At 42.8% G+C, this 12038-nt stretch overlaps 1 protein-coding gene across 3 annotated transcripts in view; it reads right to left on the bottom strand.

The window, feature by feature from the left end:
- Positions 1-12038, bottom strand: part of LOC148454321 (venom factor-like) — a 184853-nt gene that overhangs the window by 163565 nt on the left and 9250 nt on the right. For all 3 annotated transcript variants that reach the window (XM_088461041.1, XM_088461040.1, XM_088461042.1), the window contains exons 2-4: positions 5175-5337; positions 3613-3683; positions 1640-1734 (exon numbers count right to left, since the gene is read on the bottom strand). In XM_088461041.1, the coding sequence (XP_088317167.1) occupies positions 1640-1734; positions 3613-3683; positions 5175-5337 (329 nt within the window). The remainder of the gene's footprint in view (positions 1-1639; positions 1735-3612; positions 3684-5174; positions 5338-12038) is intronic.

The following is a 12038-nucleotide window of genomic DNA, read 5'->3' as shown; positions in this document are numbered from 1 at the left end:
GCCTGTCAATCATTCACAGATGGGGCTGCATGCGTTCGCAGAATGGGTCCTGCGCACATGCACATTCCCGATAATCGGGAGTCTGCGGTCAGCATTGCACTTGCGTGCAATGCTGAATTAGCCCCTTTCTTTACTACTCTGTATGAGAAGGCTGTTTATTAGTGTTAACTTTAACAAATCTAGGGGGTTGTGGTGGGTAACCTGTTATTCGTTTAAAATCAGAGTAAATGGTATCTTAGTTTATTGTATTAAATCACTACCTTAAAATGTATTAAAGACACAGTGATAAATCCCTGCAGTCTTGACAATGACAAATATTCCTTGTACTGTGTTGTGTACAGTAATTGGTGGCACTATATAAGCCAACCATAATCATAATGTCACTGTGGCTATATAACGCAGCCCTGTCCTCACATACACATGAAGGACAGACCACTGTTTTCCAAGGGATCTCACTAATCTCCTACTGCTCTCAGTAATCCAATATCCTGATCTCGAATAGATCACCCTATCTCCACCCACTCCAAAGCAGAAGGATGTGCAGGAAAGTACTAAATACCAAATATACAGGAGATGAGAACTGAAACGAAAATAAGTTCTTGTAACAAATTTAGAATAGCAAGAAAAAAATAACACAGGTGGGTTTGGAATGGGGATCTATGCTTCAACGGATGTGTCCGCATACACCGAGCATCTTTACGGCATACAGCCCGAGGTGCCCAGCGTGACTGAGATGCTCCTATATTAGTACCGTGCAGTGAAAAGCTGCTTGCAGTGTGCTGAAGGTTCTAGCCTGCAACTTTAACCACACAAGAATTGGGTTTACATATGTACAAAGTCACAGATGAAAAACTACGGACCTTTGCGTGAGGAAAGCTGCAGTTATTCACATCAGGCTCCTTTTTGCAGAGATTCGCACATAGATGTACATACAGTATATCACAAATCCCAGTGGTCTGCATGTGCTAGAACTTCAGTTTTGTTTTTCCAGTAGTTTCATTTGTGCGAATACTGTATGCAGCACATTTTATCTGAAAGTCGCCCTGCGTGGCTGAGTTGCACTAGGGACTGATGTAGCAACGGTCGATACAAAAATGGTTCACAATATTTTTAAATTTTCTAACCCTAAACTTCACCCTAACTCCCCCATTCCTGCCTAACCCTAACCCTCCATCATGGTGCCCAACCCTAACCATCTGGTTAACTGCCAAACCAAATTTGTCCCTCTTAGTGCCTAACCATCCCTCCTAGTGCCCAACCCTAACCTTCCCTTGGTGCCTAACATTAACCATCAAAGTAAGTGCCTAACCCTAATCATCCATTCTAGAGCCTAACCCGAAATTGTTTTTTAAAATATTGTGTCGACCATTTGAATGTCAACTTTTAGACAATGTCAACTTTTTGTACCTTTCAATATTCACCCGTGTCAATCTTTTGTGTGCTGACCTTGTGTACTTCTCTACCTTTTGTACCTGTCTACTTATTGCCTGGCGACCATTTGGTGTCTAACTAGACACTGTCCAGCTTTTCACTGTCAATCTATTGACTGCCATCCCACCGAAAGGGGCTATTTGGTGTAACTGAAGACACATTGTTTATGAAGAGTTGAGGGCAACCACCTTGTGCACTTGGCTCTCACCTGGCAAACTCACTTAGCGGATAGGACAGGGACATGATGCCTGTTTGGTTCACTTGTCTTACCAACTCTTTTTTTACAATGACGTTCTGTGGAGTCTATAAAGTAAATGGAGAATCCAAGTTATACAGTACATTCAGAAACATACCCCGAACTATGGGAGTTTAAAACTGTACGTCCATATTTTGCCATTAAGAATAATTGTATTGTGGCACATCTGCTAGCATCAAGTGTTTAGGCAAAGTGTCTGCACTCATAGCTGTCAATGAAAGAACTGTGTCATCCAGATGTCAAGGCTTGCTTTGGGCACAATATCCGATGTATCAATCATAGAATGAGTTATATATTAGGATCAGAGATTAGAGAACTGGCGTGTCTTTGGTGCTACATTAAAATCAGTGATTAGTTATAAGACTGGTTTTGCCTTATAACTAACTGGCTCTTTAAATTTAGCAACAAACTTGCCAAAAACATCGGGGGGTACAGTATATTTACTATAGTTCGATTTTGATTTCTTTATGAGTTTACATTCGATTTTGATTACATTTTTTATGAAGGGATTTACTAAAGCCCAAATCGAATGTCAAATTAAACAGAAAAAGGAATTTCAAATTAAATCAAATTTCTGAAAAACATAAATGTTTTTCCATAGAGGACTATAGGATCCCTTCATTTACTAACATTTGATTTGCAAATTGAATGAAAAACGAACTCAAAATCGAACTGAAAATACCCAAATGAATAGAAGAGCTTCATGCTTTCATTTGCAGCATGAGCAGTTCAATTTGACACAGATACATGCATACATCAGTGAGATGCATGCATGTATCTTACTGTAAAAAGCTTGTTAAGAGTTAATGCTAAAAAAAATTACATGGGGTCCCCCCTAAAACATAGCCAGCCCTCGACTTTTCATAGCCAGTCCTGGTTGTGTAAGTGCAGAAAATTGCACAGGATACCCCTGTACTTAGCACAACCAGCACCAGGCTCTGAGCTGGACCTTGTTCTGGAATTACAGGGGAGAAATGCATATGGTTCCCCTGTGATTCCCACAACCAGCACCGGAGAACCAGTTCCTGAGAACCGGACCCACCCAAACTTCGGGGTATCTCCTCCTGCCCCGGATCCCTAATCGAGGCAAAACCTCGTGATCCTCTGTGTTGGATCTTAATGTTTTGCCTCGAGCAGCCATTTTTAAAAATGCCTTTGCCTTCAATGGGCAAAGCACTGATTGGCTGACAGAGCCGTCTGTCACGGCTCTCAGCCAATCAGCATTATGGTGCCCATTTGCATAGATCGTGTACAGATGCATGTAGCACAGACCCAGGAGATCTGTGCTACATGCATCTGTGTGATTGACACAGAGCACGGACAAGTCAGTGAGACCCGACTGTGCTGGTGTGTATTTCAATGACACAGATGCATGCACGGACCAGGAGATCCATGTTAATAAATTGTGTCAGTGTGATATCGATAGCAATGTACTGAGCAGTGGAGTAATGGAGAGTAAGAGGACGAGGCAGGGGTGAGTATGGAACAGTAGGAGACTTTTATATAGTGTCAACATTGAATACAATATAGAGGGGAGAGAAGATCAAGACAGGAGTGAAGAGAGAGATAAGTCATCAAGGGTAACAAGTGTATATACAGTATGTTACAGCCCATCGCCAGCACAGGATCAGTGGAACGAGTTACTGAGGAAACTATATCTCACATATAGTAAAGCTCATGTGCATTTGGTGTGAATAAGAATATTCCTAATGTGTTATACATGGATCACATGCATATATTACTATCCATAAAATATACTTAATTGCACTACTTAAAGTGCAATTGCTCAATCATTGTCTTTCGAAAAATAACATAGGCCATATTACACTGTCCATGGAATCCATCATCATGTAATTTACTGTAATGCATCATTTATTTATTAAACAATTCATTTCCAAATGACTTTATAACAACAAGGATCTCACCAAGAATTCAATGCTCACTGACTTGCTCATAGGTTGTAGATTCGGGTTCATGGTGAAAATCCGGTAGAGAACTGAACGGGAAGACATGATGAAAGACGCATTATCTGTAACACATTATCTGCACCTCAAAGGAAGAATTAAAGCATGGACTTAAGGTGGTATAAAGTGTGTACCTTGGTTACCTGTTAAGCTGTGTAAAAGTATTAGACTTTACTTATTGACGTAATGGCCACTGTATACAGAACTGCCACAGGACATTGACGCTATGCTAAGTTTTAGAATATAAAAGTTACAAATCTTATTTAAATTGTATTATTTTACTGTATATACTGTATTCAAAACCCTTACCTTTTTTCACCATTTCCCTTGTCTGATGATTCTTTTCCCATAACACATTAACTCCATATCAAACATATCAACATGTCTTTACAATGTCGGACTGGGGCATGAAGGGTCCACCGGGGAGAATGCAGTTGTAGGGGCCCATTCTTAAGGGGCGTTGCCAGCCTCCAGAGGCACTTTGCTAAACATTATGCAAATCTTGGTGTAGTTTCTATATAAGTGAACCAAGCACTCATGTTTACCAGTGGTCCTGCTCCAAAAGGGTAACCAACCCACTATTAGAGTGCTGTAAAAGTGCATAATTTAAGGTGTACAGTCTGAAACCTGACCCTTAGAGGAAGGGAATGAGTCCTCAAAGAGTGGGACCCACAGGGAATTTTCCTTATACCCCTGCAGGCCAGTCCGACCCTGGGCCTTTGTATATCACACATGTGTTTATTGTAAAAGGACAAAACGGGCAGGGTTTCTCCAGCTCAAGAATGACAAAAACTCAATCTACACTGACCCGCCAACAGCTTTTATCAATATTCATGGGATATCCACCAAAAAAGCCACTTTCAATGGTACCCGTAAATATTAAGCATCCCCAAAAGCGTGGTCAGCAGTCTGCACATGTGCGGCAGCACTGAGGGAAGAAGAAGCTAAGTGATGTGATTCAGTATGAAATACCGCCGGCCCTGTGGCCAACAGTTCGAATCCTGGCAGCGCCTGGCCAACAAAAGCAGAGTTCCCGGCAGCGGAAGCCCGACAGCGCTGGAAATCCTGATCGTCCCTAAGGTAAGTATCTACTAACCTAACCTAACCCCATAACCCTCCTTAGGGGTGCCTAACCATAACCTCCCCCCCAAGTGCCAAACCCTAATACCCCCTCTAAGTGCCTAACCCCCCATTCCCCGCTGCCTAAACCTAAGTCCCCCGGGGGGGCCTAACCCTAAGTCCCCCCCGGGGGTGCCTAACCCTAACCCTCCCTCCCCCTAGACTAACCCTAACCCTCCCGGGGGGGTGCCTGACCCTAAGTCCCCCCCGGGAGCCCTAAACCTAACCCTCCCCCCCGCGGCTGTCCACTGGCGGCGCCCGGCATCCCTTCGATTGGATTCCGAGCGCCGGTCTCCCGGCGTTGGGTAAATGACAGGCGTCTAATGACTATTGGTAGGATTGTGTGGAACAACATTCATTTCTCCACTAGATTTTCAGTATACTATATTTCTGTGTCTCTTTACCTGTGGATCCCGGAGTGTAGATGGGTTTGTCAGTCTGTATGAAAACATATCCGCTCTGAAAGGACACCAAGACCACTTTCTCCAGATTGCAGCTGGGGGACCTCACAGTGACATAGACAAACTGTTTCTTGTCAGGGTCTCTCTTCAAAATATTTGAAGGAACCTAAAATATATGAAAAACACCATAAAAGTAAAGACAATACAATATATGTAGAATAATTAGATGTCACATGACCATCCAAAAAGAATACTGGTGCTGTCATAGGGGACCACGGATATCATAATATTTCAAAGTAGGAGCTTATTTTTTTTTTAATGCAAGAGTAACATTTGTGGCTGCAAAATCAAATATTTCAGTATATTTTTTACTAACTGATTGTGTTTGTTTATTGCTTAGTTTTGCGAGAGCATTCTATGTGTAACCAGGGCCATTCAGACAGCCTCGGGACCCCAGCACTGAAGAGGAAGTGGCCTAATCTGAGTAACATGGCCACTCCCCATAGGTAAAAAAATAAGAGAAGCTTATATACACAGGGCCGGTGCAAGGTTTCCGGGTGCCCTAGGCAAGATTTCAACCGCTCCTGCTCCCTCCAATTCATAATATGCCACGCATCAGTGTCCCCAGTTTATAATATGCCACACAGCAGTGACCGAAATTCATAATGTACTATATAGAATATTACACACAGCAGAGAACCAAAATCATAATGTACCTCACAACACTGCCACAAATTCATATTATGAATTTAATTACGCAATTCATTTTTGTGGACTCGGCGGCGCCCTACAGTGGCCGGAGCCCCTCTGCGGCAGCCTAAAGTTGCCTAATGGTAGCACCGGCCCTGTCTATATGCAGCAAGTAGGACATTTGTACACATCACCAGCTGGCTGGGGCCCCATCTGAGCCCCTCCAAAACGCATGAGCCTGATTAATTAGTATCTGCGTTCCCCCGCTTGGCACCAATCACTGTAACACATTGCTTTTGCATGGTAAAAATGCAGGGAGAAGGTGGTTGAGGCAGAGCCTGGTCTACAGATGATAATTAGACTTGTTAGGACAATGCCTGGGTACACTGAAAAGTGTAATCTATGGCTTCAGAATCTAAGATGAAGGAAATGAAGCAGAAGATTCATTATTGTCTAAACCAAAAGTATGAAATAAGTACTGTACTTATATATTACATATGCTATCAGGGCATACTGCTATTTGTAGTTCACTTCTGCAACACACACACACACACATAGCCTTCCAAAGAGCACAGGTATATAGGTAGCTTTTCAAGGAATTCAAATCCCTTTGTTTACATGTTACCAATAGTCTATGCTATGAATATAGAGAAATGTAATTAATATGTTTGAGGCTTATAAGAAATCGATTAGAACATCTTAATTGTTTATTCCTAACTATTATAAATATCTTCTCTATTTGGGACATCATTTAGTGAGTTTATTTCAGACTATTTAATGATAATTGTGGTGTAATTGAGCGCATTAATAATTATTGTTTCCAAAATGCACCTAGTTACATCATCTCTGAGGCCAATTTAATTTTTAGTCCATATACTGTACCTTAAATCCCATTGTGACGGTCACATCTGCATGCATTCTAAATATATTATTGTTTCTCCTCCCATGCCAAATAAAATGAACAACTCTGGCTGCAAAATGATATGCTGCTGGTTACCAGACCATCATTCCATATATCCAATATTCCATGATAAATACAACATGTGGCATATTCATGAATGACGCCACTTATTCCAAATACAATCTTACATATATTACATTTGTGGATCACATGACTTCTATAGTCTTCATGTCTAGAATCTGTATCTACCGCAGATGTAGCTGGGAATCTGGAGACTGCCAATGCTTTGTCTGAGGAGCAGCACCCATCACACAGTGCTGGATCAGAAGATAGCTTGGAAGAAAGACTGCACCAATGAGGGACAGGAGAACTTACTGGAAGGATCTCTCCTAGAGGAAACTGTCATCCAGTAAGTGGAAGGTGCTATTATTGAGAACTTGGATATGAAATGATTCGTGTTCCACCAATCAGCTTGTAGTAATTTGAGCTAATCCTGGCTCACAGCCGGTCAGCCAAAAGGAGTCAGAAATGGTGAACCAATCACAGATCACTGTATCATGACACGGCCCTTTCACTACAACTTTATTAGTCATCACAGGAGAGATGCATGCAGTCCAGCAGCAATGGAGTGGAGAAGAGTTCTTGAAGAACCTACAGAAGAACAAACACTGCAGAAAAGAGAATACTGGGTGGAAAGAAGATAGAAGACAAAAGAACAAACAATTTGACAGAAGCAACACCTGGTCAAGACTGTTAGGTCCTGGTATGTAAAAGAGCTTATGCTTGCCTCCTTTGATGTCCAGGTGAAGTATGGCATATGTCAAAATAGTCAGTGGAGTCATGCCAATACTGAGAGTCAAGAAAGTGACTGGCACTTGACAAACTAAGGAGCACTTGGAAAGTCTGTGTATTAGGACCATTTTGCAAGTCCCACAAATAGGAACCCTATTTCCTGACAAAACAGGGCACAAAAACCTCCTTTGTATTAGGAGCCTGCCAGCATTAGTGTAGAGGAATGGGAAAACCTAAACACAGGCAGGTTCCTCCTATCTAGAAATAAGTGATGTAGGTGAGGCGCTTTATCCCTGTTTACCAATTAGGCTGTGCACACAAGTTGGAGGTGGCCAACCATGTATATGCTGTGTACAAGGCACAGTGCCATCTAACTGCCAGGGACAATCTGCTGTGACCCAGCAATAAGTTTCCAAATACAGGCTCCCATGAAAGGTAGACTAGTTGTGTAATTACCTATTTCTGCTTTGATTTATTGTGTTTCACTGTAATGTTGTACCTGTGTCATTGGAAGTTTAGTGATTGCTAGTTTTACTGTAGGTTAGTACACTACACCCAGTCTGCTGTTGTTACTCATTACCTTTTGGTTGATGTTAAGTGCAGTAGTTAGGCTGGACTGGGTGGCAGTGACTTACAATCAAGGGGACAAATGTGACCCTGGTATGTAGAGTTAATTTTTTATTCATTGGTTTAGGACACGGTTCCCCTGTGTGCCTACCCTCATAGATGAAGTCTGTCTGATGTTTTTGGGTGCTTGGACAGAATTAGATCATCCACAAAACCACCCCTGGGGCGAGATGTAATAGGTGTGAGTTTTGAAAGAGCTATATTAGCACATTTTCAAACTCGCATGTTTCTCATAGGATACCGCCGGGATCCAGAGCGCCGACATCCCAAGTGCTGGAATCCCGTACCCTGCCCGTTTCTCATACCTCGCAACTCACCACGGCAAAACACGCATCCAGATGTTTTGCCATTGTGAGCATAGAAATCAGGCAATGTAATAGAGTGCGAGTGTTGCAAGGGGGGAGATGATGGTGAGCTGAGAGATGATGCAGGGGGGGATATGATGGTTCACTGAGAGATGACACATTGGGAAGGTGATGGTGTGCTGAGAGATGATGCATGTGGAGATGATTGTGTGGCTAAGAGACATAGCCACAGGGAAGAAATGATGGTGTGCTGTGAGATGACACAGTGGGAGAAATGATGGTGTGGCTGAGAGATGCAGGGGGAGATGATGGTGTGGCTGAAAGAAGCAGGGGGGAAATGATGTTGTGGCTGAAAGACACAGGGGGAGATGATGGTGTTGCTGAGAGATGCAGTGAGGATATGATGTGACTGAGAGGTGCTGGAGGGAAATGATGGTGTGGCATATGGGAACAAATCTGGTTGAACCACTGTTGTATGATGATGACCTTGTTAATATTCATACACAAACAGGCATCTTCTGAATGATGTGACCTACGGTACATGAATAGTGAATACTGAGATGCAGGGGGGAAATGATAATGTGGCTGAGAGATTCAGGGGGAAGATGATGGTGTGGCTAAGAAATGCAGGGGAGAGTTGGTGTAACAGAGATGCAGGGGGAGATGGTGGTGTGGCTGAGAAGTGTAGGAGGGAGATGATGGTGTGGCTGAGAGACACAGGAAGAAAATTATGGTGTGGCTGAGTGGTACAGGGAGGAGATGATGGTGTGGCTGAGAGATGCAAGGGGGAGTTGGTGTGGCAGAAAGATGCAGGAAGGAAATGATGGTGTGGCTGAGAGACACAGGAGGAAGATGGTGTAGCTGAGAGATGCAGGGGGAGATGGTGTGGCTGAGAGATGCAGGGGGGAGATGGGGTGGCCGAGAGGTGCAGGGGCAGGAAGTTACACAAATCTGGTTGAACCACTGTTGTAGGATGATGACGTTGTCCCACACAAACAGGCATCTTCTGGACAATGTGACCTACAGTACATGAATAGTAAATACTGTCTGAAGATGCCGTCTTCCCAAAAAGAATACATTTCTACAGAGGTTCCACATTGTGAGAAACCATCATATAGGTAAGGTGCATATGGAATGGAAAGGAATGTTCCCAAAGAGATGAGAAACATGTGTCATGTCATATTGAAATGCCCCATTTTCAGTAGCCACCCCCTTCCAGTATGTGACCATGCCCATTTTTTGCCGCGCACATACGGCCATATCCAATTAGCCATGGTAAATAACCGTGGCTAATTAGCTTACTCAGGGCTCGCTCAGGGCTATCCAATTAACCGCAAAGTCGGCCTGACAACGGCACTTATCAGGGTTATTTTTTCGGGACCTGATGTGTCCCGAAAAATATTCCACGATAAGTGCCGTTTTTTCGCTCAAAAAAGGCAAGCTCAGGGAGGACAGAAACCTCCTGTGGAGCAGAAGGGCAGAAGCAAGCTTATCGTGGCTCCTATGTGTTAACGGGTGAACTATCCTATTATTTCGCACAAAATAATAGGATAGGGAGAATAAAATATTAGCAAAAATTGGGGATAATCGGTGAAAACAGTGTTCGGGGATAATGGGATATGGTTGCAAAGCAGAATTTTCCCTGGCACTTCAGTATGAGGGTTTTATAAAATAATCAATAAACATGAGTAATAAAATATGAAATTTATTTCTCAATAAGGTAAATAGGAATTTCAAAAAGTAATAGATAAAATATATAAAACACAGCTACTACTAGTAGATAACATGTAAAAACAAACCACATAAAACATGAATTATAGGTTGCCGCCCTAAATAGGTCAGCAATGAGGAGATACGATTATAGCATTTTACTCTTAACCTCTTATATGGTGTATGATACCCTCCAGGGTGTTTTGCTCCAATGTTTTGTAAAAAAGAAGAAGTCAATGTCCATATATAAGTGGTACCTTTATCAGGGGCTAATTGCCCAATGCCTTGTATGTCAGGGATGTCTGTAGAGGTTGAGGTCGTTTGCCGGCAAACTTGTAAGGGTGGAGAACGTGTGAACCACATCTCTGCATCTCCCTTACCTCACTGGATCTACGCGTTTCGCCCACACCTCGGGCTTCGTCAGGATGGTGAGAATGTCCCTCTGTTCCTCCTTAAGTACCCATTGACTGTGGGTCCTCTCCCTCACTTCCGCCGGGTCTTTCGTGCCCTGACTTCTGGTGACATCACTTTCGCCCGGGAGCCTCAGTAAACGTGATGTCCACCTGGCGACGATGTGTCTCTTCCGGTTCGCGGACGGTGTCAAACACAAACGTCACTTCCGTTTTGCAGCTAGGCGTCACACGAGAAAGACTTATAGTGGAATGTCAAAGTGATTGGTGCAGTGTAATGGGATATGGCCCTTAGTTTAGCTTCTGTGTATGTATGTGTGAAGGAGGGAGGGTGTCGAACGTCATCTTGCCCGGGGTACCGAAGACCCTAGTTGTGCCTCTGGTATGATCAGATGTATACTAACCATTATGGTTTACTCCTTTTGATGAAAAAAAGACTGGATTATGAAACATTTGCAACTTTTAGAACTAGGCACCAGCGCATCTGCTTCTCAATTTGCTTTACCACCATTTACTCCATCCTTGGGTTTCTAATTCAATAAAATTTCTTCAGAAACAACTAATATAAATCCTCTAGAAAAGAGTTCCCATATCAATCACAAACACAGTGCAATGATTAAACCCAAGTATTGTGCATAAGATAAACATATATCTTCAACCACGGTCATACACTTCTGTTTATCATCCATAAATTATGGCAAACACATAAGGGAATTCCCTACTGCAGATGAACAGTACTGTGCAAAAGTTTTAGGCAGTTGTGGAAAAAATGCTGCAAAGTGAGAATGCTTTCAAAAACAGAAGTGGTAAAAGTTTTTTTTTATCAATTAACAAAATGCAAAGTGATTGAACAGTAGAGAGATCTAAATCAAATCAATATTTGGTGTGACCACCTTTTGCCTTGAAACAGCATCAATTCTTCAATTCTTCTAGGTACACTTGCACACAGTTTTTGAAGGAACTCGACATGGAGGAAGTTCCAAACATCTTGGAGAACTAACAGATCTTCTGTGAATGTAGGCCTGATCAAATCCTTCTGTCTTCATGTAATCCCTGACAGACTCAATGATGTTGAGATCAGGGCTCTGTGGGGGCCATATCATCACTTCCAGCACTCCTTGTTCTTCTTTAAGCTGAAGATAGTTCTTGACATTGGCTGTATGTTTGGGGTTGTTGTCCTGCTGCAGAATAAATTTGGAGCCAATCAGACGCCTCGCTGATGAAATTGCATGATGGATAACTACCTGCCTTTATTTCTCAGCATTAATCCTGAGCAAATCTCCAACTCCATTTGCTGAAAAGCAGCCCCAAACTTGCAAGGATCCTTCACTATCTTTCACGGTTGCCTACAGACACTCATTATTGTACGGCTCTCCAGCCCTTCGGCTCAGAATTGGCAGAAACCAGTGGGACCCAGGTGCACCCATCTACC

This window comes from Taudactylus pleione, unplaced genomic scaffold, assembly GCF_031769625.1.
Source record: "Taudactylus pleione unplaced genomic scaffold, aTauple2 ptg001005l, whole genome shotgun sequence".
In the NCBI taxonomy this organism is placed as follows: Eukaryota; Metazoa; Chordata; class Amphibia; order Anura; family Myobatrachidae; genus Taudactylus; species Taudactylus pleione.
Note: the sequence above shows the minus strand (reverse complement) of the source record. Positions and strands in the feature narration are given on the sequence as shown.